The sequence below is a fragment of the Lotus japonicus genome, chromosome 4 (assembly GCF_012489685.1).
Source record: "Lotus japonicus ecotype B-129 chromosome 4, LjGifu_v1.2".
Classification (NCBI taxonomy): Eukaryota; Viridiplantae; Streptophyta; class Magnoliopsida; order Fabales; family Fabaceae; genus Lotus; species Lotus japonicus.
In genome coordinates, this window is record NC_080044.1 from 80967731 (window position 1) to 80993056 (window position 25326).

A 25326-nucleotide genomic window follows, 5' to 3' on the forward strand; every position below is an offset into this window, starting at 1 on the left:
ATGCTGGTTGTGATGGTTCATGGTGTGGCTGTCCTGAGGTCTCCGGTGTGGAAAAGAGGTTGGGTACTCCGGTGTGGAAAAGAGGTTGGGTACCTGCTTTGGTTGGTTGAGATGGCTAGGAGAGAAGGGATGGGATGGAGGTGGTCGTTGTCGTGAAATGTGGTTACTACGACTAAATACATGCTTCTAGTGTTTTAGAAGAGAGGATGATGTTTACGTTTTTACCCTTTTATGACTAAATGAATTCTAATCACTCATCTTAAAGAATACTCTTAGATTCAAGATCCAATAATGTTTAAACCTGGGGATATCGATAGACTAAAATATATCAAATTATAAATGGTCAACCCTAGTGGGCACCATAACTAAATGACATTATTAACTGTGTGAAAATGTACGGACGTACGATAACTCTTCTTCTACCCAGTTTAATTGAAAAATGAGTTATGGATAATTTGAAAACATCAATATCAATGATTTTTGGCTATTTAGATAGGCAAAGCTGAAAGCATAAATTTAATGCTAAACTAACCGTGCGTATCCATTAAACTCATACCTAAAATATTTTAAAAAAATTAACAAAATTAAATATATTGATTATTTCAAAAAAAAAAAAGATTATTTAGAAGAGAATGCACTTGGAGTAAATTTTATGAAAAGAAAAACATTTTAAAAAATATTAAAAGTGGATAAATATAATATGAGTTCCCGCACCCGACCCGGGTAGAAAGACGATGCAAGCTTTATCGGATTGGATGGAAATGGATGCAGTTGCAGATTAGCATCTTCAATTCCATTTTCTACTCTCCCCTGCATTTGCTTAAACCCTAATGCCATAAACCCTCTCTGTGCCAAATCTTCTTTCATCCACTTATGAATTTTGCACAACAATGAACATTCTCTCTTCGCCGCAGTTTCACCACATCACCAAGTCCTTCCACACCCACCGCCGTGAGCAACCGCATTCCAATCGGAACAGAAACTCTCCGGCGCAAGTTCTTCTTCTCCGGAGGCCATTCACAGTGTTCTGCAAATCCTCTTCCTCGAGTAGTGACCCCACCTCTGATGATTATGTGAGCCGGGTTTTGGAGGAGAATCCAAGCCAAGTGCAACCCAAGTTTCTAATCGGCGAAAAGTTCTATAATTTGAAAGAAAAACAGAATTTGGGTCAAAAATCAAATGTGGGTATTTTTGATGCGTTGACGAAGCGGTTGAGCTTGAAGAAGAACCAGAGTAAGAGTGAGGATGAGGTTTCGGCTGAGAGAGATTCTGTGTACTTGAAGGACTTGCTTAAGGAGTACAAAGGGAAGCTTTATGTTCCTGAGCAAATTTTTGGTAGAGAATTGTCGGAAGAGGAAGAGTTCGATAGGGACTTGAAATCGTTACCGAAAATGAGCATTGAGGAGTTCAGGAAAGCTATGAGTAAAGACAAGATCAAGCTGATAACTTCAAAGGGGGATGGAGGTCTTTTTAATGGCAGTGGTTATCGGGATTTTATCGTCGAGTTGAAGGATATCCCTGGTGATAAAAGCTTGCACACAACCAAATGGTAACAAAAGAATGAAATTCAAGTTCAGTTATCTGGTTTTCTACACCTTGTTTTCGGTGCATTGCGGTCTCGTGATAGATTATGTATGTAATTTTGTAGGGCTCTTAGAGTGGATAATAGTGAAGCTCAAGAAATTTTGGAGGGCTATACTGGACTACGATATGAGATAGAGAGAGGACATACTATGGTAGTTAATCTTTATCTCTGTTATACTTGAATAATTTTAGTTAAATACTTATAACTTATAATAGGCATTTTTAGAGCTACTAGGGGAAAATCAATTAGCTTTGCTCTTTTAAAGTTTGTTTTCTCTTTTTAAGTAATGAGATTGAAACTCTCTTATATGGTTTGTTGTTAGAGACTATGAGTTTAAGTCATTCAGCATATTGAATGGATGAGATGATTGAGATGCTTATGTGGATGATCATAATGTCAATGTTCTTTTAACTCTGAACTTATTATGTTGCAGTCTTGGGTAGGAAAAATGCCAGAGTACCCTCATCCAGTTGCATCTTCCATTTCTAGCAGAGTGATGGTTGAGCTTGGGGTGGTGACAGCATTTGTGGGTTTAGCAGCACTTCTAGTTGGTGGCTTCCTTGCAGCAGCAGTATTTGCTGCCACAAGTTTTATATTTGTGACAACTGTCTATGTTGCGTGGCCTATAGTCAAACCATTCCTCAAGCTTTCTCTTGGAATTGTTTTAGCGATTCTGGAGAGGGTTTGGGATAATATTGTTGATATTTTCAGTGATGGTGGCATTTTCTCCAAGCTTTATGAGTTTTACACTTTTGGTGGTGTGTCATCCAGCATTGAGGCATTGAAACCTATTATGCTTGTAGTTTTAACTATGGTCCTTCTTGTTCGCTTCACTCTTTCGAGAAGACCTAAAAACTTCAGGAAGTGGGTAAGTGACCCGGTGATTCAGTCATTGGGTATCATGATTTATTAAGCCAGTTATGTTCTATGGATCTGCATAAGATTTATACTCTAAGAGATGTTTCTTTAATGTGCAGGATCTTTGGCAGGGAATAGACTTCTCACGATCCAAAGCTGAAGCTCGAGTTGATGTGTGTTAACACCTATCTTTACATTAGATTCTATTCTTCAATTTTTGTAGTGTTATTCTTCGTTTTCTATTCTTAAAATCTTTTAATATTATCCTTAGTTTTTATTTTTTATTTTTTTTTGGAATAACTTTCTTTCAGGGTTCAACTGGAGTTATGTTTTCTGATGTGGCTGGAATCGACCAGGCAGTTGAGGAACTTCAAGAGGTAATTCTTTTATACATCGCTTATTCTAATTATGAGTGTGCCATCTGCCTACTAGTTTCATGTCTTCTGGTGTCATATGCCCCTTTAAAAAAGGGCAGAACGTGAGGCCATATGCTGTGACTCAACAACAGAAGAGGAAAAAAAATTGAGGAAACTTTTGTAGCCCCCCCCCCCCCCTGATATCTCTGTGATAAACACCTTTTATCACTCTCGGCACTTGTTTTGAGTTGAAGCCATTTTCCATGAAATAAACGATTTTCAACCTCTTGACCTTCATCACTTGTAGGCTGCGTCTTTTTGTCAAACTTTTCTGGACATTCTTCAGTTAAAGTATTCCAAAAATTTTGAACACTTTTATTGACAATGTCTAGTACCTTTGTTCTTTTAAGGGAGTGATTCTTGAAAGTTGTTGCTTACTCAGTGTGCATGCTACTCTCTTCTGCTCAAATTACTTCCTTTGCCAGATGGATACATGGGGAGGTCCACGGGGCTCTGGTCTCCCCTCATTTAAAATACTTTTCTATGCTTTTATGTATTGCTTCATTCCCAATGTTTGAAAGCTATTTTAATGATTTAATGTATACGACCACATCTGCTTTCAACTCGGGGTTCACTATTTTATTTTGGGCTCAATCATGTAGAGGCTTGAACAGCAGGCCATTCCCCTTCTACTCCCACCCCATTAACTCATTTAACTCTTCTAGACCTATGAAACATCTCATTTTACCTTTCCGGCTGCCAGCAGCCAATAAATCTGAAGATGATAGAACCCTTAGTGAAAGTTGGGCCTAGACTCATGAGCTGCAGCCCAACTTTCACTAAGGGATTTGATGAGAACCAGAATACAGAAATAGAGTACAAGGTATGAGAATAAGAAAAATACTTTGATTAATACTGAAATAGAAGAAACAGAAATACAATAGCTACTGCTATTGTCCCAGAGTAAGACTCCTGTAGAAGAAGAGACTCTCTTCACTCTACTCTTAACAACCTATTTCTCATCATACCCCAACCCTCATCCTAACAGAAACTTATATAGGAAACCTTCTCTCACTCTTTTGCACCTTCCTACCCGCAAAAGGCGTAACTAACTGTGCCAGCTCACTCCTCAAAAGATTCCCCTCCTCTCTTATTCTTTCTAACATAAACTTTCCATATTTTGGGCCTAGACTCATGAGCTGCAGCCCAACTTTCACTAAGGGTTCTATCAATGCCACCCGCTGGAGAAGCAACCTTGTCCTCAAGGTTGAAAGCGGGAAATTGATTTAAAATGGTTGACTCCTCTTCCCAAGTGGCTTCATCTGCTGACTTGTCAGTCCACTGAATAAGAAATTGTTTCACGGGTGCTCCGTGTTGGTGGATCATGCGAGTAGCTAACACTGTACTTGGTTGTACTGATGGAGGAAGCTCCCCTGCAAGTCCCTCTGGCAATTCCTTCTCTACTTGGTAATTCCCGACTGCCTTCTTCAAGAGTGAAACATGGAAGACGGGATGGATGCGAGAAGTGTCGGGAAGACGAAGTTTATACGCCACTGCGCCTATACGTTCCAGCACTTCAAAAGGACCATAAAATCGTGGAGAAAGCTTTGGGTTGATCCTTTGTGCCACTGATTGCTGGCGGTGGGGACGGAGTTTCACAAAAACCCATTCACCTACCTCAAAATGCTTATCCTTGCGCTTCTTATCTGCCTGCGATTTCATGTAACCCTGAGCACGAAGGAGATGGCTTCGTAGCTGTCGCAACGCTTCATCTCTGTCTATCAACTCACGAGCTACAGCTTCAACCTTTGTCTCTCCAACAGTGAAACGAAGCAAGGTAGGAGGAACGCGACCGTAGACCACCTCAAAAGGCGTGACTCCTGTGGAAGAGTGATAGGTAGTGTTGTACCAGTACTCCGCCCAAGGAAGCCAATGGAGCCATGTGCGTGGCTGGTCCGCGATAAAACAACGCAGATATGTTTCCAAACATCGATTAATGACTTCAGTTTGGCCATCCGTTTCAGGATGATATGCCGTGCTCATGGTCAGATGTGTCCCTTGGAGCTTAAAGAGTTCCACCCAGAAATTGCTCACAAATATAGGATCTCGATCACTGACTATGGAGCGTGGAACTCCATGCAAACGCACTATTTCTTTAGCAAAAGCTTCAGCTACTCCTCTGGCAGAGAAAGGATGACGTAAGGGAATGAAATGCGCGTATTTGGACAACCGATCCACCACCACAAAAACAGTATCAGTGCCTTTTACCTTGGGCAACCCAGTTATGAAATCCATGGAAAGCTCATCCCAAATTTTGTCTGGAATTGGCAATGGTTGGAGCAAGCCCCCTGGCGACGTTGCCAAGTATTTCTGCCTTTGACACACATCACAGGATTGCACGAATTGTTGAACCCGTCCCTTCATTCCGATCCAGTACACGTTCGCAGCAAGTCTTCGATATGTGCGATAAAATCCCGAGTGTCCACCCTGTGGGGTTGCATGAAACTCCTTGAGGAGCTGAGGAATCCAGCGAGATGAAGCAGAAATCACTATACGTTGTGCATAGTACAACACACCTTGTTCATAGGTGAACCCTGGTTTACTGGATGGATCTTTTTGTAGTGCTGCAATAATTGCAGCCAGCTTCTCATCCTGATGAGCTTCTTGAACCAACTCTTTCCCTTCCGACCAATGAGGATAAGAAATTATGGATTGGAACTCACCCTCCTCAAATCGCCGAGACAAGGCATCAGCCCCTTTGTTAGTTGGGCCAGGCTTGTATATGATATCAAAGCGATATCCCAGGAGTTTGGCAGCCCAATTTTGCTGGTCCACCGTTGTAATGCGTTGATGGAGTAATTGACGCAAACTTTTCTGGTCAGTATACACAGTAAATTCCCTTCCGAGCAAGTAAGGGCGCCAATGTTGCACAGCCAACACTATGGCCATTAGTTCCTTCTCATATGCAGACTTAGACAAATTCCTGGGACTCAAAGCTTTACTGAAATAAGCTATGGGTCTGCCCTGCTGGAGTAATATGGCTCCAACTCCATTTCCAGAAGCATCACTTTCTATGGAGAAAGGTTTAGAAAAGTCAGGCAACGCGAGCACTGGTTCTGTTACCATGTATGCTTTGAGGGTCTCGAAGGCTTGCTGGGCTTGGGGAGTCCATTTGAAACCCTCTTTCTTGGTAAGGTCAGTCAAAGGACGAGCAATCTTGCCATAGTCCTGTACAAATTTGCGATAGTACCCAGTTAATCCAAGAAAACCACGAACTCCCTTAGTGTTCTTCGGTACAGGCCATGAAGTAATGCTCTGAATTTTGCTTGGATCCATGGCTACCCCCTTCTGTGAAACTACATGACCCAAATACTCCACAGAATTCTGAGCAAAATTACACTTCTTACGGTTGGCAACCAAGCTTTGTGCTCGCAATCTCTCAAAAACTGTGGTCAGATGCTGCAAATGCAATTCCCAATTTGAGCTGTACACCAAGATGTCGTCGAAGAAAACTAGCACACTTCGACGCAAGAGATCTCGGAAAACTTCATTCATTAAGGCCTGGAAAGTGGAGGGAGCATTCATCAAACTGAAAGGCATTACGAGGTATTCATAATGCCCCTCATGAGTGCGAAATGCAGTTTTATGCACATCTTCCTCTTTCACCAATACTTGATGATATCCCGATTTGAGATCGAGTTTGGAGAAATATCTAGCTCCATGTAACTCATCCAATAGCTCATCAATCACTGGAATTGGGAACTTGTCGGGAATCGTCGCCTTGTTAAGTTCACGATAATCCACACACATCCGCCATGTCCCATCCTTCTTTTTCACCAGGATCACGGGACTGGAAAAAGCGCTTTGACTATGTCGAATAATCCCTGATTTCAACATTTCCATAACTTGCTTCTCGATCTCATCCTTGTGGTGATGAGAGTACCTGTAAGGTCTCACATTCACCGGTCCTTGACCTGCTATGAGATTAATTTGATGGTCTTTCTGTCTCTTTGGAGGTAACCCGCTCTTTTCAGTGAAAATGTCTCCAAATTGCTTGAGGAGAGATTCCAATTGATGTTGCTGTCCCATTGAGAGCTCTGAGACTTCATGGGGTTTCTGTGTAGAATATTCTTCCAGTGATCCTCTACACCCCCCTTCATGTTCCTCGTTCAGATCAACCAACCTCTGCAAAGCCCACTGGTCAAGCTGCATTCCCTTCTGTCCCTGCAAGAAGAAACTCTTGTCTGCGAGTTGGAACCGCATAGTTTGTTTTTCCCAATTGACTAACATATCTCCCAGAGTCATTAACCAGGCTATGCCCAGAACCAGATCAATTCCATCCAAATCAAACAGGATTGTATCCACAGAAGCAGTATAATCACCAATTTCAATTCCAACCTGTTCCACCTTACCCATGGCCATCACCTTGCTCCCATCTCCCAAGAGGATTCGCATTTCTGGGGTGTTCTGTACCTCCCATCCCATAGCTGTCGCCACACGTTTGGACAAGAAGTTATGCGTAGCCCCGCTATCGACTAGAATCAAGATCGGCACGCCCTGAATTTTCCCTTGTAGCTTCATCGTGTGGGCTTGGATGGGCTCAACTCCTAGTTTCATAATACTTAATTCTCCATCAATTTCGGCTGCTTCTTCTTCTCCAACTTCCAGTAGAGAACTTCCTTCCTCGCCGTCGCCGCCCTCGTCAATCAACATGAAGCGGAGCTGTCTATCGGGACATTGGTGGAGGGGGTGGTATTTGCCACCACACTTGAAACAGAGCCCCTTCTGCCGCCGGTCAAGGAGCTCTTGGTAGGGCAAGTGTCTGATTCCTCTATCGCGATGGTTGGAACGCGTAGGGCCTGTGTCGTCGCGTTTTTCCTTTTTGTCATCGCCGTTTTTCACCATGACCCAGCCTTGGGTGGACTCACGACCCGTTGGGACTGGGACAGGAGCCGTTTGGTGGGCGGGTCGGGTAAAGGACCCGGTTCCTGGCCCAAATCGATTTCCGCCGGTTTTTTACCCGAAAGAGCGTCGACCCGGCCCATGAAGCTCCGTCTCTATTGCCCGAGCCAGAGGAATCAATCGCGAACGTGGTAGTGTTGTCAACGCTCGCATACTGCGAACGCGTGCTCGTATATCTTCACGCAATCCATGGATGAAGTATCCAAAGAATTGCTCATCAGGCAGATTCGGAGCCTGTGATAACAATCGTTCGAATTCCACCACGTATTCGTCAATGGTTCCCTGTTGCTGTAGATCTGAAAGCTGTTCGAAAACATCCCCTTTGCTAGCGGTACCGTACCGTTCCAGAAGCTCGTTGGTGAGGCGTTCCCAGGTTAAACCTGGATCCAGATGCAGAAGTGAGTTGAAGTAGTGGATCGTTGATCCCTCCATGCATAGGTGAGCCAAGTTAACCTTGACCTCTGGGCTTGTACCCATGACATGGAAATAGACCTCTGCGCGAGCTATCCATCCCGCTGGGTCTTCTCCATTGAAAAGTGGCAGCTCCACCTTCTTGGCAGATTTTCGAAACTCATCCAGGTGGCCTCCATCGAGTCTTGTCCAGCCAGAAGCTCCGGATGTAACTCCTCTCTCTGCTCCAGAAGTACCAGGTGTACCTCCTTTCTCTGCTTCAGATCGTGCAGGTGTACTCTGATGAAGAGCACTTCCCGAATCATCTGCTTCCTGGGTCGGCTTGGATAATTTCTGGGTTAGAAGGTCAATCAAGCGTGCCTGATTGCTTTCTGCTTGTTCTTGCATCGTGACAAGCGTTGATCGGAGATTCGCGACTTCCGTTTCCAGTGCTGCTACCTTCGCTTCCATCTTCTTCTTCGGTGGCATACGTTGTCAAAGCAAACGATTATGAACGCTGGTTTCCGTCACGCGAGTATCCGGCAGGTCGGACCAATTTGATGAGAACCAGAATACAGAAATAGAGTACAAGGTATGAGAATAAGAAAAATACTTTGATTAATACTGAAATAGAAGAAACAGAAATACAATAGCTACTGCTATTGTCCCAGAGTAAGACTCCTGTAGAAGAAGAGACTCTCTTCACTCTACTCTTAACAACCTATTTCTCATCATACCCCAACCCTCATCCTAACAGAAACTTATATAGGAAACCTTCTCTCACTCTTTTGCACCTTCCTACCCGCAAAAGGCGTAACTAACTGTGCCAGCTCACTCCTCAAAAGATTCCCCTCCTCTCTTATTCTTTCTAACATAAACTTTCCATATTTTGGGCCTAGACTCATGAGCTGCAGCCCAACTTTCACTAAGGGTTCTATCAGAAGATTTCAACATGATATGTGGCTGTGCACAATTAGAAACAGTCCATAACACATTAATACATAAGCAACTGTCGTAAAGAGGACAAAGGAGAACCAATTAGATCTGTAATTCTTATTAACATCTAAACAATTTCAATTTCATCATTTTGAATGTTAATACTTTGGCTCCATCAGAAGTGAGTTCCTGGATTTTTCCGTGCCATTGTTTGCTCTTTTATTTCTCCATTATTGATTTTTTAATTTTTTTCTATGTTCTGTTTTTATGGCTTGCTTCAGTTGTCTCTGCTTATTGTTTATTGTAATGGATGAAACTTATGAAGGTTATTTATGATTCTGTTTAGTTGGTGAAGTACCTAAAAAATCCCGAGCTATTTGATAAAATGGGGATCAAACCTCCGCATGGTGTTCTTTTGGAGGGCCCTCCTGGATGTGGCAAGGTCAGTTAACTGTTCTCCAGTTATGCTATACGTGAAAATCTATAATGTCTAGTGCATGTTTAAGTTTAGTCATGCCTTTGCAGACCTTGGTAGCCAAGGCTATAGCTGGTGAAGCTGGTGTTCCATTTTACCAAATGGCTGGATCAGAATTTGTGGAAGTTTTAGTTGGAGTTGGTTCTGCACGTATTAGAGATCTATTTAAAAGAGCCAAGGTGATTCTACTTCTATTCTTTCTGGTTTTGTTGGCTGCTAAAGTGCCAATGTGACCAGGTTCTTGAATCTTACATTCATATTCCTCTACTTGATGTACAGCTAACATAGAAAGCATTGCATGATACTGATTGTTCTGATCACATAGTCCTTCAGTTTCTATTAAGGGTGAGAGTGACCACTTAAGGGTATTGATCACTGAAGTTAGTGTATATCTAAGCTTTTTCCATTGTTTAGTCCAATTTATTCAACATTTTTAATAGAAGTTAGTCCGCTTTTATGCATCTCAGTTCCTCACTCTCTAGATGTAGAAATGATGTAAAGAAGGATTGTCATTAAGTTTGCTTGTTGTTGTAATATTAGGATATTCTTTGTTTTTAGGAGATTTGTTTATTATTAGGAGATTAGGAGAGAGATATTGTTAAGATTACTTATTTCCTTAATTAGGTAGTGTAGCCTCAATAAATTGTAATTACCTAGTGTATTTCTATTCAAGCAATAATATTATAACTTTTCCTACTTTCAAGTCTTTCTCCCTCTCCCTCCTCGTCCTCCTCCTCCCCCTCCTCTTCTTCTTTTTAATAAATTAAATACCTCTTCTTTGGTTTGTGTCGTGAGGAAGCAAGGTATTTTTCAATACGATATATCCTAGGGTGTATAGATTATTCTCCCATTAGAATTTTTTTTAAATGGTCTAGATCGTTGTAAAGTTCCAGATTTTTATGCCTTGAAGAGCCAGTGATCGGTGGGTAATCAAATATTCAAATGTTTGTTTCTCTTTGCAGGTGAACAGACCATCAGTTATATTCATAGATGAAATTGATGCATTGGCAACGAGGTATGCATGTATGAGTCTATGTTATGACTTATGACGGATGGTGAGAAGTTGTGACTTATTTTTGTGTCCATGGCATGTTGACATTTTAATATAGAGAAAAATTTATTATGTCCACATTATTCAACCTTCAGCCTAATGAAGTGACTATGAGTAATTTAGCGAGCCTGCAATCTTTTTTTTTTGGTTGCACGAGCCTACAATCTTAGTGGAAGATCTAACTTTATGTTAACCCACTAGTCATAAAAAGCTTCCTGAATCCTGATATGTATGCTTATAAAGTACTGTAAATGCCACTGCATTGCTTGCATTCTTGATCAATTGATTGGTCTAATCTTAGTTTTCTTTCTCCCATATGCTGTTTTTTACCAATGAGAATTGATAAAGCTATGTGACATTAAGTTTGTTTTGTAGAAATATTTTTGTCCAACCTTACAGACATAACCACATTTCACATTGATAAGCATAGGATACTTTTGGGTGGTTTGCTTAAATGGAATCTCATTATGTCGAATTAAAATGATAAGAATTATTGCCAAGCTAGTGATGTTGCATACTTGCATGGTTGTTAGATCTGCTGTCAATTGACTTGCTAAGCCCCTAAGCATTCACACTGCCTGATTGTGAACTTTGTGGGTGATCAGGCGTCAAGGTATTTTCAAGGAGTCCACAGATGACCTGTATAACGCAGCCACCCAGGAAAGAGAAACTACATTGAATCAATTGTTGATAGAGCTTGATGGTTTTGATACTGGAAAGGGTGTTATATTTCTAGCTGCCACAAATCGTAGGGATTTGTTGGATCCTGCACTTCTTCGTCCAGGTCGTTTTGATCGAAAGGTTTCTTTCTGTGGCTGAGTTAGTGAATTTCTTTCTCACTTTTGTTTTTGTTATGGTAAAGTATTTTTTTGTTAATATCATAATGACAAATGAACATAGAAAAATCTGTTCTTTGGTTTTCCTAATAAATGCAAACAGTGTCTTACCTATCCACCATAGCCATTAGTTTGCTTGATAAGTTCGATGTATTTTATGTAGTTTTTCTTTTACTTATTTAATGGTATGCCTTTAGTTGTCATTAAATTTTTCTCCTGTAGATCAGGATTCTCCCTCCAAATGCTAAAGGAAGACTTGATATTTTGAAAATTCATGCTGGCACAGTAAAAATGTCAGACTCTGTTGATTTATCCAGCTATGCACAGAACCTACCTGGTATGGGCTCCTTTTTTTGCTTATAAATTTTTTCAGTTTAATCACTGAACAAACATCTTACTTTCAGGATGGAGTGGAGCAAGATTGGCACAATTGGTCCAAGAGGCTGCGCTTGTGGCTGTCAGAAAACAACATAACTCAATTCTTCAGTCAGATATGGATGACGCAGTTGACAGACTTACCGTAGGACCTAAACGTATTGGAACAGAATTAGGTTATCAGGGACAGTGTCGTAGAGCTACTACTGAAGTGGGGGTTGCATTAACTTCTCATCTGCTCCAGCGATATGAGAATGCAATAGTTGAATGCTGTGATCGCATCTCAATCGTACCTCGTGGTCAGGTCCTTGTTCAGCCTCCTTCACTATATTACTATCTTCTAGAAGTATTTCTGAATTAGAAAAGGAGATAAAAAGGCTATGTGTTTGTTTCTATACCTATAACTTTTACTCACTAAAAACACTTCCATCTGGCAGACATTGTCTCAATTGGTATTCCATCGACTTGATGATGAATCATATATGTTCGAACGTCGGCCTCAGTTGCTGCATCGCCTTCAGGCATGTAAATTCACTCTTGAAAAATGCAGTTGTTCCTTTTTTTTCTGGTTAAATTATTTGTTTCAGTATGAGACTGTCTGGCTATACAGGTTCTGCTCGGAGGTAGAGCTGCTGAGGAAGTTATCTATGGACGTGACACATCAAAAGCCTCAGTTGACTACCTTGCAGATGCATCCTGGCTTGCTCGCAAAATATTAACCATGTTGGCATAATGATTTGCATTTTTGTGTTTGAGCTTCTGCTTTATTTTCTTGTGCCGTATAAGCTCATTTTCCCCTTCTACTTGCAGATGGAATTTGGAGAATCCGATGGTCATACATGGAGAACCACCACCTTGGAGGAAGTCGGTTAAATTTGTGGGACCAAGGCTGGATTTCGAAGGATCTCTTTATGATGACTACAACTTGATTGAGCCACCATTAAATTTTAAGCTAGATGATCAAGTTGCACAAAGAACTGAAGAGTTGATTTGCGACATGTATGGAAAGACGGTGTCTCTCCTTAGGAGGCACCATGCAGCTTTGCTCAAAGCTGTAAAGGTAATTTAAAATGAATTCTGAGCATGAAAGTTACATTAAATTGTTATGAATTATTAATACTTATAAGTGAGTTCTCTAACCAATATGTCTTCAGTATAACATCTTCAAGCATTTCAGTGATAGCAGAGATTATGCAAACTTAACACCATTACAATTAGAAATCTGTGCTCCTTTTTTTCTTTTATAAGTTCTGTGGTGAGTGATCACTTTAACAGCTTATAAATTGGCAATGCAGGTTCTTCTCAATCAGAAGGAAATCAGTGGTGAAGAACTAGAGTTCATTTTGAACAAATACCCTCCGCAAACACCTTTGCATCTTTTGGAGGAGGAAGAAGATCCTGGCAATCTTCTTTTTAGCGAAGAACAAGAGCGCGATTTGGTGTATGCATTAGAAACTCACTCAAAGGAAGAAGAAACCATATGAGTTCTTTCTCAGTCCTTCTTTGAAACCAAGTATTTGTTACTGGATTCCTGGCCAGTCAGTGTTTCAGATTTGGAAATTGCACTTGGGACAGACTCCTCAGAGGACATGTCTGCACGAAGGGCTACATTCGAAGCTTCTATTTTCAGATAGATATATGTATTTTATTAGAGCTAGAAATTTTGTTCATGCAATTTGTATTGAGTGTGTTGTTTAGTAACATGTTTATCGGCATAGGAGTGCTTTATTTTAAGCAAATTAGCATAGTTTACCATATGCTTTCAAGGTGTGTTTGCTTAGAGGAGTGTCTGTGTGGAGGTAAGTGAAGGATTAAATTTTCATTTTTAAATTTAAAAATAGCCAGGGCCAAATTGTTTTTCAAATAATTTAAGTCTGAAAAGAATGTTTTTAAAAGTTTGTAATATATATATATAATTTTGTGAAGAACAAAAACTAGTTTAAAAAAAGCTTTTACGCTTTTTTGCATCAATTAACCTTTAAATTTGTTATTTTATTAAAGTAAATATTATTCATTTCCTTGTTTCGTGCAATTAATTTTAAAAATTTCCAATCAATCCATACTAAAATTGAATTTTAAAAATATGGTGAAATTAAAGTACCAATATTTGTGTATTGCATATGACATTTTTTTAGTACTAATATTTTTTGAGATCACCTTTTTCTTGAAGCAAATGTTTCAAACGGCAGCATCAGCTAAATTTCAAAGATATAAAGGAATCATTTATGACATTGTACGAGGAAGAAGTGACAATAATGAAAAATTGAAAATAACTACTTTGCCAAACGCCTCCTCTGATACTAAAGAGGACCCAATTCAAGGACAAAGTTCTCATGATCAATACGGATGTGCATGTGCTAATAAATCAATATCTTTTTTAAGGTTAAATTGCATTAAAGAAGAAGCATGCCAAAGAGGCTAATACATCATGGTACAGAAGAAAATCAAACCCTGTAGAGAGGAACCTTTCAATCCAGACTAAGTTCTAAAAAAAAATGCTTTTTTAGCCAATAAATTTGAAGCGCTATTGTTGCTTTTAGGAACAAAAGAAAGCTCTATAGAATCAAATTACAAGCAATCAAACAAACAATCATAGATATAATTCAATATCACATACTTACATCTTACTACATTATAATGTAGTACTATGCAATAAATAAAGTTATCATGCAAACTTTATAATCTTACTAAGTAAGCACGGTCAAATATAATTTTGTATCATCATTTTGCAATATTAAATTAAATAATGATTTAATTTTTTGGTGTTTCAGAGTATCTCTCTTCCGATATGTAAAAGACTAATTTCTCGGAATACTGTTAGACACAAAGTGTGAACCATTCCTAACCATTCTTTTTTTATACACATAAATCCAAAGATCGAACACAAGATCACATCCTTAAGAGACTTGAATTTCTTTCGCTCGAACCACACTACATTATTGATAATAATGAATTAATTTAATGGATTATTTAATCTCATTATTTTATTTTAATTTAATGAAAATTCATTTTCGAGTGACAAGTGACAACCATTTAATGCGTGTGTAATTTTTTTACACACTCAACTTAATAAATAATTAGTAAACCAATAGAATATTCGTGTCGAAATTGAGAATATTATACCATGCTAATATTTGACCCACTAGGCACTAGGCCTAGGGAGTAGGGAGAGAGCACAGCACAGGTTTTTCAGTGAGTGAGCAAAACCACGCTCCTCACTCACGTTTTTCATTTCTTCAACTTCCAAATTCATTCATTCAACCCTTTTCTTTTTCTTTTTCTTTTTCTTTTTCTTTTCCCCTTTCAAATCCTCTTCACAAAAATACAAAAATTAAATTAGGGTTTCTAATTGGGAGCAAAAGTGTTGAACTCACTCACTCACTTCGCGGGAACAAGGTCAAGAAGAAGAAGAAACTGCATTGAATTAGGGTTTTTCATGTTCTGCGAATGCCGAGTTTTGATGTCTGATGAATGGAGATTTTCTCTGCCTTATCGGAACCCTTCCTCGTCGCCGTTATCGTAACCGCTCTCTGCTTCTTCCTCGCACTCTTCTCTCTTCTCCGCCCATTCTCCTTCCCCTCTTCTCTCAGGAAGAAATCCACTCCGCCCAGAAAACACTGCGATTGCGCCCTTTCCGATTCCGCTGCTGCCGTGCCCTACTTGAACGGCGGTTCCGCTGAAATGCTGGAGGCGAGCCACGCTCCGGTGGCGCCTGTCGTGTTGGCTGAGCGACGGACGGGGTCGTCGATGATGGAGGAATTGGTTCCGGAGATTACGACGCATGCGTTGAGTTACTTGGATTATCCCAGCTTGTGTCGGCTTTCGATGACCAATTCGTTGATGCGGAAGGCTGCTAATGATGATAATGCCTGGAAGGCCCTTTATCACAAGGTGAATTCAATTCTCATGCCCTTTTTCTTTCTTCTTTTGAATTGATTCAAAGGTTTATTATCATGCTAGGTTTTTCCAATTTTTTATGCCCTCTTTGTAGACTAGTTATAGTGCTACTGAGTTTCCACCATGGATGTTGATTACCTACTGTCTGGCCATGACTGCATGTTTTCTGTTTGTATCATATAGCATGTTTAGAGACAAGTTTGAATCATTTAGTGAGTTTTCTTTTCAATGACATTTAATTCAAAACTTCGCATGCAATTTTTCTTTTTATTGTTTGGATTTTGGAATTTGGCTGGTTTTACTATGCCACCCTAGGGCTTTGAATTAGAAAGCAAGAAACAGTATTAAGGTTCCGCTAGTCACTTCTATTTGGAACAATTGCTGGACAGTATGTTCGAAAGTATGAAGAAATAGAGGCATTACCTGTATTGGCAAACACCTTATATGAGGGGGTGAAGGGGATTGGCTCGTTGAGGCTTCAACTTACGTCGCTTCTCCTCATATGTTGTTAATTTTTTTTTTTTTTGCAAGTATGCCATTTGTACAAGTAATAAACTGTGAGTGAGAGTATCGTCCAACTAGGAATTCTGAACCAATTAGCGAATCATATAGGGAAAATTATTGGCACAAGTCAAATGTTGAACATTACAACCTGCTAAAAATATGGATTGAGTTGTGGCTGCTTACTGAGCAAAGCCTGTTTTGATGTTACGCCTTTCTCTGTGTAAACTCCTTCAAACATCCTGTTTCTTCTCTTCATTGATCTACAAGTTTAAAAGTGTAGTAGTAGACTGATAAAATTATATAGGGGAAGTCATTATGTAGCATGATAAAAGCATAAAGCAAATTGACATGAGCCTTATATATACTCTTGAGAATGTGGGTGATTACAGATTAACTACATTGGATTCTTTAGATGAGTTTTATCATTCTCATTTTGCCCTATGTATCTTCAGTAATAATGCTTTGAAATTCTGTTTTTAGGACTTCACCTGGGAACAAGATAGTATTACTCCAGTGAATGGGTGGAAGGCATACTATGCTGCAACAAGAGCAATTGTGAATATTAATACAGAATTCTTCAACATCATCAGAGATAAGTCTATTCCAGCAATGAGTCGTTTTTGGCTAAATGCGGATTACGTAAAGTGCATTCATGCCTCGGGAGAACTCTTTTCAGGGTATGAGTTTGTATCTTGAGTAATTGGTCTACTTTTCTGTCATAAATTGTCCATTTTGCATAGAAAGGACCTGCGTGATATATGCTGTGTGATAGGCACCGGAGGAGATTGAGCGAAAGAGAGATAGAAGAACTGAGTAGGTAAACTGTATTATTGTGTAACTGAGACTTTACAAGGTAACACTGGCTTTCCAGAGGCCAGACTCCAACAATAGTGATTCTACCGAATGTCCAATTAACTAACCTCCCTTCCCCTTTTAAGGGAAGATCTGGTATTGATAGCTAACCACCGAGAATATCTCTAACTAACTCTATATCCCACATGACCTATAGGTCAATACACAAGAGTTCTAAGCTCTCCCCCTCCTCTGATATACTTTCCTAATAATAGGCCTAGCCCTATCTTTATCACTGTGGTACTTGAAGAGATTATTTATTAGGTTCCGGACATATCGAATTGGGAAAAGTTCTTGGATGCATTTAGGTGACTTAGGTCAGTGATTTTTTTTTTTTTTGCATTAGTAAAATAGACCTGGACTGGTCTCCTATTTAAATCAGAAAGAAGAGGATGCTTTGATACCTTAGTAAAGTTTCAGTCCTTATTGCAGATGTTTTTGACTTTTTGGAGATAAGAAACCATCTCATCATTTGGTTCCCAGTAGGTATCTGCTCCCTCTTTTCCTCCCCTTTTTATACTATTAAGGTAGGGTGTGTTCTTGTTCTTCCTAGTGATGTAGCAATCTCATATGGTGTTCAAAACTCCTATTCTTTTAGCATAGATATTTTGACTGAACCCTCTAGTATACTAGTTTAAGGTTCATATTACTTCTTTTTGGTTGTTTTCGAGCTTGATACTCCCGAGATGCAAGCCGTTTGAACATAGGATATAATGTATATTTCTTTCCTGGAAAAAGATCCTATGTTTTGAAATTCTTGCAAGCTTGTGAAATTATATAGAATTATAGGCATATTTTAATTTTATTTTACTTTAATACAATTTCTGCCATACTTGTGAGTAAAAATAGTGCTGTAATCTGATCATCCTTGTTACAGGTATAACGCGGTAATGCAGAGTTGGCAGCTTGTATTCAACTGGGAGCAAGGATTGAACTTTCAGGTTCGGGATGTACGTGCTCGAGTGTTGACTGACATGGCTTGGGTTACTATGAAAACATTTGTTGACATGGACACAGGGCCATTCAACGTAACCAATGTCTTTGAGTTCCATAATGGACGGTGGTATATGGTTCATCATCACAGCTCTGTGATGAATGGGGAGGTGGATCAATAATAGATTGTGCATGGATAATAGTGAGAGATGATACATTGTTATGTCTGATACTGGTTTCAAAAAGGTGGTTTTATTTGCAGATGCAAGATGCTTGAAATTTTAGTAATTACTTTAGAAGATCCTTTTTCTTTTGTTTCCAATCTCAGTTTCTTTTTTACTGTATATAAGACAGGAAGTGGCAAGAGCGCCAGAAAAGAGTTATTTAGTACAGTAATTGGATTAAGGTAAACACAAGATTGGTGGAAAGGATTGCCATGAATCGTTGGGTCCAGACTTGTGAAAACCAAGGCTGAGCAGTCCCGGGAGCAGATGCACAAGCATTCTCCGTTTTTGTAGTGCATCCTAGTAGGGTGCATTTTTTACTGAGTTGAACTTTGAAACTTTGCTAACCAATGATGATTTTATTGTAAAGCATGATTCCTTTAGGGGTTTAAAATTCGTGATCTGAGAAGCTTTGCTTTTACATAATCCTCCAACAAGGCGATGAAAATCACGTGATATCAGAGATTGGATATGAAGTGGACAATGGAAAACCACGATGTGTTAAAATTCATGATGAATAAAAACAACTTCCACTAGCTTTTGTGGTCGTCCACCCACTGTAATCTTTGCCTTCAATGTGGTTTTTAATCGTATAACCAAACATGCACGAAAATGGGGAGGAAATCATGTATTGTTTGAGAATGCACCAAAACTTTCCAAAGCAATTTTATCAAATTGTTCACACCAAACCGAAGCAATATAATCCTAGGTAGATATAGAAACATTGATGGAATGCTAATTAGTCAAATGCATCATCTAATTCTTGGTCTTGTTAGAAGAATAATCAATGGGCAATTCAATTACCTAATTAAATTAACTATAAATCTTGATGAAGATCCATGTTTTTCCAAAATAAAATTATTTCTGTGACTTCCAAAATATAGACTTTCCTGCCAAACAGTGCTTAGTGAGTGCAGCCTCATATTCCGATAGAAGGCTTTGTAGAGGAGGTTAAATAAAAAGAGTGGTGGACGTTATCCATTCCTGGGGAGGGGATAGCTCAAGCTCAAGGGGTAGGGAGGAGAGAGAAAGAATGTCAATAGCTTTCCTCTCTGTTCCGACGCCTCATCAGGCTCACTTGTTCAAGTTCAAAAACTCATCTCCAACTTCCCCTTACCCTTCAAAGTTACTTCTTCCTCTGTGCTCTCCTTCTTCTACCTCAACTCCTGTCATAGAAGAGGACCCTTCTTCTTCTTCAGCTGATGAACTTCCTATTCCTGATCAATCAAGTTACACAACCAAACAGAGGTACCATCATTAAAATTCCATTAATACTGAACTTGTTCAATTATTAACTTCCTCTTCTGATAAGCATGTTTTGTTTGGCAGCAGTGGTTGTAAGGCGTGTGGAAGAGAAGAAATTGAGAGAGGATGCAATGGTGAAGGAAGGATACAGGGTGGGATTGCAACTGTGCCTGGATTTGGCTGGTGGCCTATAAAGGCTTACAGGCCCTGCCCTGAGTTTCTGGCGTCTGGTGGAAGGTATAGGAGACAGGGTCAGAGCATGGACGAGGTTGCCTTCGGTCGTGGCCCAACATCCTCTGTTGCCGGTGATTCGAAGAAGCCGAGGTACATGTCATGTTCTTCTTCTCATAAGCTTCTTATTGCCTATTGTGTGATGCATGTTTGCAAACACGGTCAATCTTAGATTCTCTCTTAGTAGTGGTTTTTTAATATTCCTTCATATTTGATGGACTGTTTCCTTATGTAATCAGAATTAGGACTCTTGTAACTAGTATTAGTATGAATAAGGGTTGGTTCTTAGTCTTTCAAAACAAAGCCATAATCACAAATACATTGCAAACCATCTTAGGCATAACTCTGCAATTATTTACTCTATTGATGTTGATGCCACTCACTTTTTCTCAAATACATTCATTCTTGATCTTTACATTTTGAGGTGTGAACACTCACTCATCCATGACCAAAACATTTTTATCTTTGAAACCTGTACCTTATGCTCCCTTTGGCCTTTATCACCTAATGTTCGGTACCATAAGTCATGTTTGTATGATAGATCCAATATATCTAAACTGTGGGTGACTTATGGTATGATCTCTAATTTTCATCTCCAAATCGGTTCTAGCGCACATATTACTGGACTTGAATTCCAATTTCCATTTTACTTAAATGCAAATTAAGTTATTTCAAAGCTTTTCACCAAACTTTTCACAATATCTCTAGTTTATGATTCCATGTCTTGACTTCTGCACTAGAATTGTATCATCTACAAAAAAATACATACATGCATTGAAGAACTAGCTCCTAGATACATTGAGTGTGAATGTCCAGTTTCTAGGTAAAAGCAAGGATGACCCTTTTGAGAAGTATCTGTTGAAGAAAACACAAGCAAGTTTTGATGCAGGCTTGATTCTTAGTTCAACTATTGAACGCCTTAATGCATGTGTGTTAGACCTTTATACTGGTTTGATTTTGGGGAAAAGCACATAATCTAAATCCGTGCCCGTTTAAAACTTAAGTAAAACCATAATTTTCTGGTTGATTTCACATTCTTTGAAGCTTATGCAGATAACTAAAAAGCTTGCATAAATGAACTATTTCTGAGTGTCCTTGCTTTGTTTCCATTTTCTGGACCAAGATACTTTTCAAACTCATTGTGTATTAATCTTTATAAAGTTTAGTTGAGGTGACATTCTGCTTGTCTGAGCATCTGAGTTCTATTTATCACAATTTACTGATCTCTCATGTGCCCTCATTTAGCTTCTAAAGTATATCATGGTGCCAAATTTTGCAGTAAGAAAAAGGAAGGATCAAAGAAATAAGAGGTAATGTTTGGAAAGTATATCGGTCATTGCTTTGTTTTGAGGACTTGAGGTGGCATAAAACCAAGGCCATTGTGGAGTAAGGAAAATGTGGTTGATTTCTGGTCTATATTCTGTGAGGATTCTGGACATATCTACATCCTATCAGTTCTTTTGGAAATAGGGCGATGTAATGTAATCATGTAAACGAAAGTATTCGAATCTCAACACCTCTTTTTTTATATATGAAAATATAATCACCAGTTCCTAGCCATCAGTACTTCATATGCAGATCGCGTTCTTCATTTGCAGTTATAATATATCAGGGAAAACAGCTCTTTAATAAGCATATGCAATGTCTACACAAGTTGATTTAATAAGCCTGTTGAACTAAGTTCAACGTAGGTGATAAATTATTTATGATGTTTCATTAAACACTTGTTTTTAAGTGTTAGTGTTGTGGAATAAAGTCAAATAAGCGTTAGAAAATCTCTTGCAACAAGTTATACATTGTTATTTTTAGGATAAGGGAATTCTTATGTTATTGATAAAATATTACTAGGGCTAGAAATACCAATGTACTGTAATTTTGAAGTTAAAGCTATCAGACGATTGTGGTATGATTTGATTTTTACACTTGTATGGTGAAATTGTTGATTTTGTTCTGGTCGGCCCAAATGGTCATCAGATTTAATATAGTTTTAGATGGCCTAAAGGACTCTCAACTAAGTGAATGTCGTGTTAGCCGGTTCACAATGACCAAAAGTGAGATTTATCTCAACCAACATTTAGCCGACCGAAAAAAAACTGACACAATCATTAAGTATTGAAAGATTGCTCGAGCGTAGCTTTCATCTTAAAAGTCTTCCTCAAAGGCTTCACCAAGATTAAGTGTCTCGTGCTCTATAAATACATTTTTGGTCGTTTGATTACACAAGCATTGCTCATTTTATTAACTCGTCATTCTTTTAAGACTAAGTTTTTCTCTTTTTGCTTAAACACCAATTTGATCAGCGGAATACCTTGTGATATCTCAGTCGTCGTGTCTTACATTGCTCCACCAAGCATCACTATCAAAAATTGAGAGAATTCTCCTACTCGAATTGGGGAAAAATGGATTCCAAGTTACTATAAACTAGGTTTTTTTTATACGCTAATGTTAATGTTAGTAAAAATATAAAATATTTTCACAAGAAAACATTGAACATTGCTTGGTCTATTAACCTAACCTAGGCCTGGGAAATCGCATTATTTATTACATACTACACGCTTCTTTTGGTTCCTCTTCTTCTGCTCTGCATTATTCACAGTCACTGTCTGAAATCTCTATTAAGCCAAACAAGACATTCCCACCCATAGATTGTGTTTGAGAAATCGGTGCGAGCGAAAATGGAGAATGATCCCGAAACCAAAGCAAGAATCGAGGAAGCTGTTCGGAAGATTCTCGAAGAATCAAACATGGACGAGGTCACCGAGTCCAAGATTCGCAAGCAAGCCTCCACTGAACTCGGCCTCGACCTCTCTGTTCCACCCTTCAAAGCCTTCGTCAAGCAGGTCGTGCAAGCTTTTCTCGAAGAGAAGCAACAGCAGCTGGAAGAACAACAACAAGAGGAAGGAGGAGGAGTTACCCAGGACAAGGAGTTCGATGATGATGGCGATCTCATCATCTGCAAGGTCTGTTTCATCTTTTGCTCATGCTTCCCTTTACCCACTTCACTCACTGGTTATTATTGAAGCAATGGTTGCTTAGGTTGATTTTTTTTGTGGGGTGTTTCAGCTTTCGGAGAAGAGGAAGGTGACGATTCAGGATTTCAGAGGGAAAACACTGGTCTCCATTCGGGAGTATTACAGAAAGGATGGGAAGGACTTACCTACTTCAAAAGGTGCTTGTCTTATGCTTTTTTTCCTTTAAGTTTTTTTGTCAATTCTGCTCTTTGCATGTGTAGAGGAAAATCAGTTTTGGATTGTGGGGGTGTGAAACTTTCAATCTTTTCTTTCTTTGTTGAAATAGGGGTAGGTTGGGAGTTTGTGTTAAGTTTTAGAGATATGCTGATCCTTGTCATTAAATTTGAACTGATTGGAGGAATGGGGGACAAGAAAAAATGTTACTCCCTCCGGTCCTATTTATAAGCATCAAAAAAAAAATTCACATAGTTTAAGAAATGTAGTTAAACTAGATAAAATGCATTAAATATGTCTTGAATCAAAATAAACTTCCAAAATTACCCTTTATTATTAGTGTTGGAAAGTGAAAAAGAGAGAGAATAATTAATGAGACACATTTTACAAGTTAGAATTAATAAGGGCATCATTGGAAAAAAATCATTAATATAGCTCAAACTTTCATTTGGTTCTTATAAAAAGGACCAAGATTTTTCTTCTCTTTCATGCTTATAAATAGGACCGGAGGGAGTACTTTCTGATGTTGAGTGTTTTCTGAACTCATTCTTTCAGTGAGGATCAAGGTGTTGGTATTTAGAAAACTGCTGACATTTTAATTTTGTGATATGTCAATGCATTTCATGGGACTGTTTATATTATGTTGATTTTTTGTTCTGTAATGTTTTATCCATGCCTTTGGTAAACATAATGCATTCAAAATCAATGCTATTAGCCAGGGCTATTGCTGCATTTCTGTTTCAAATGCTTTAAGTTTCACTTCAAATTCAACATTTCTCATGGATGGTCTTGTTGAACACATCAAAATCACACAAGTTTTGAGATTTAATGATGGATTGAGCTTGGCTACTTTAGTATAGCACTTGTCTAGTTTCGAGATTTAGTTATGGATTGAGGTTAGCTACTTTAGTTTGCACTTGTCGAGTTTGGAGATTTAGTTATGGAGATTGAGCTTAGCTACTTTAGTATATAGCACTTGTCCTGAGCTTAGTTACTTTAGTATAGCACTTGTCCTGCTCCATTTGGTATCTTAGAAACAGTTGGATTTCTTGGTTATATATGTCAGTAGCACTGATCCATGCCGTGTTGTCAATTTGACTAGCTAGAAACCCTCGCTGTTGGCATTGCAAACTCCCAGTTGAGAACTTCCTTTGTAGCTTGGCATGAAAATGTTTGTGCACCTTTGAGCGTATCTAGGGTTGTATTCCTGTGTAATTTGAAGCCTTTCCCCTATAATAGTGTTATCAATACTGTTGTGCAATCTGCATATTTTTGTCAAATTCATGCTCACTGGTTGTCTTGCTCATATGTGATTCAATAGCAGGTCTTTTCACTAAGAAACACAGAAGCTTCTCTTTTATAAAGGGAATAATATATCTGTCTATGTGCTTGCATGAGCATATGCTCTTTGGTACTATGAAGTATTTATTTCTTATCTAATCTAGTACTAGAACTATAAAAGAAAATAGTTTGCTGTTACTGCTCTAGACAAGTGAGGCTGATGATGGCTGTTTGACCTTGTGTGCATCTCAACTGAATCTATTTTTTAATATTTTTGTTTCCTTATGCAACATATGATGCTGTTTGATAATTGAGGATTATCTCCCAATTCTAACTTTGTTGTGTTTCAGGAATAAGTTTGACAGAGGAGCAGTGGTCTACATTCAAGAAAAATGTGCCTGCCGTAGAAAAAGCCATTGAGAAAATGGAGTCACGCATATAAGGACGTGAGGATGTTCATCTGAAGATTAAAGTATTAACATCTTTCTCTAATGATCAGTCAAAACAAACTTCTCTAGTTCTTTTGGAGATGCCAAGTTGATGTTTAAACTCTCAAGTGATATGGCTGTGCTGTTTTTGATGTGAATATCCGACTAGACCATTTTGTTGAGAACTTGAAAACTGGATCCGGATCCTTTACTGTGTTAAGTTCTTATAATCGGTGAATGTAAAAAAGCTATTTTGTGAAAACTTTGGAGCTAGGAATGAATGCTAGTGACTTAAAACTGAATTTAGTAATCTGTCATTTCCTTCATATCTTTCTATGCTTCTCTTCTTAACTCAGGGTTTGTTTGCTGTGGTTTTGTGTTTATTTTGATAATATATTAATGATGGCTGCTTAAGCTTAGAACTAAGAAGTAAAAGGATCAATTTTTATTCTCCCGAATGTTAACAACTTAAAATATCCCAGAATTATAGGAATTCTCTGATGCCCTGTACTGTTCTTAGTTGAAGTATTGGGTTTCTACCGCGTTTGCTCCGTTGAAATTTGTGTTTTTTCATTGAAGTTGTCTTGTAATGCATGTGAAAAGATAATCAAACACATTTTTACTTTCAAAAAAACATACGTTTATGGCTATTGCAATGTAAACAAAAACAGGAACTAGGTGGATCAGATGGTTCATAGCATGTTTGTATTCTCGTTGCAATC

At 38.8% G+C, this 25326-nt stretch overlaps 4 protein-coding genes across 5 annotated transcripts; all 4 read left to right on the forward strand.

Annotated features, from left to right (window-relative positions):
- Positions 1–713: 713 nt before the first annotated feature.
- Positions 714–13691, forward strand: LOC130710889 (probable inactive ATP-dependent zinc metalloprotease FTSHI 1, chloroplastic). The gene is made up of 15 exons (XM_057560273.1): positions 714–1549; positions 1649–1736; positions 2019–2453; positions 2563–2616; positions 2755–2820; positions 9434–9529; positions 9613–9741; positions 10525–10577; positions 11219–11414; positions 11672–11786; positions 11854–12128; positions 12262–12345; positions 12435–12547; positions 12635–12884; positions 13120–13691. The coding sequence occupies exons 1-15, from the start codon at positions 891–893 to the stop codon at positions 13306–13308; spliced, it is 2802 nt and encodes a 933-aa protein (XP_057416256.1). The 5' UTR covers positions 714–890; the 3' UTR covers positions 13309–13691.
- Positions 13692–14987: 1296 nt separating this feature from the next.
- LOC130710200 (F-box protein SKIP8) lies at positions 14988–18332 on the forward strand. The gene is made up of 3 exons (XM_057559382.1): positions 14988–15715; positions 16706–16902; positions 17955–18332. Exons 1-3 carry the CDS (start codon positions 15296–15298, stop codon positions 18190–18192), a joined length of 855 nt encoding a protein of 284 aa, XP_057415365.1. The 5' UTR covers positions 14988–15295; the 3' UTR covers positions 18193–18332.
- Positions 18333–19147: 815 nt separating this feature from the next.
- On the forward strand, positions 19148–21270 carry LOC130710202 (uncharacterized). Of its 2 annotated transcripts, none has more exons than XM_057559385.1 (3): positions 19148–19482; positions 19564–19803; positions 20990–21270. In XM_057559385.1, the coding sequence occupies exons 1-3, from the start codon at positions 19268–19270 to the stop codon at positions 21015–21017; spliced, it is 483 nt and encodes a 160-aa protein (XP_057415368.1). In that variant the 5' UTR covers positions 19148–19267; the 3' UTR covers positions 21018–21270. The 2 variants fall into 2 exon arrangements, with proteins under 2 accessions (XP_057415368.1, XP_057415369.1); XM_057559386.1 differs by having other exon boundaries at positions 19160–19482; positions 19567–19803.
- A 967-nt stretch (positions 21271–22237) lies between these two features.
- LOC130710201 (RNA polymerase II transcriptional coactivator KELP) lies at positions 22238–24930 on the forward strand. The gene is made up of 3 exons (XM_057559384.1): positions 22238–22670; positions 22774–22879; positions 24527–24930. Exons 1-3 carry the CDS (start codon positions 22386–22388, stop codon positions 24616–24618), a joined length of 483 nt encoding a protein of 160 aa, XP_057415367.1. The 5' UTR covers positions 22238–22385; the 3' UTR covers positions 24619–24930.
- The last annotated feature ends 396 nt before the right edge of the window (positions 24931–25326 follow it).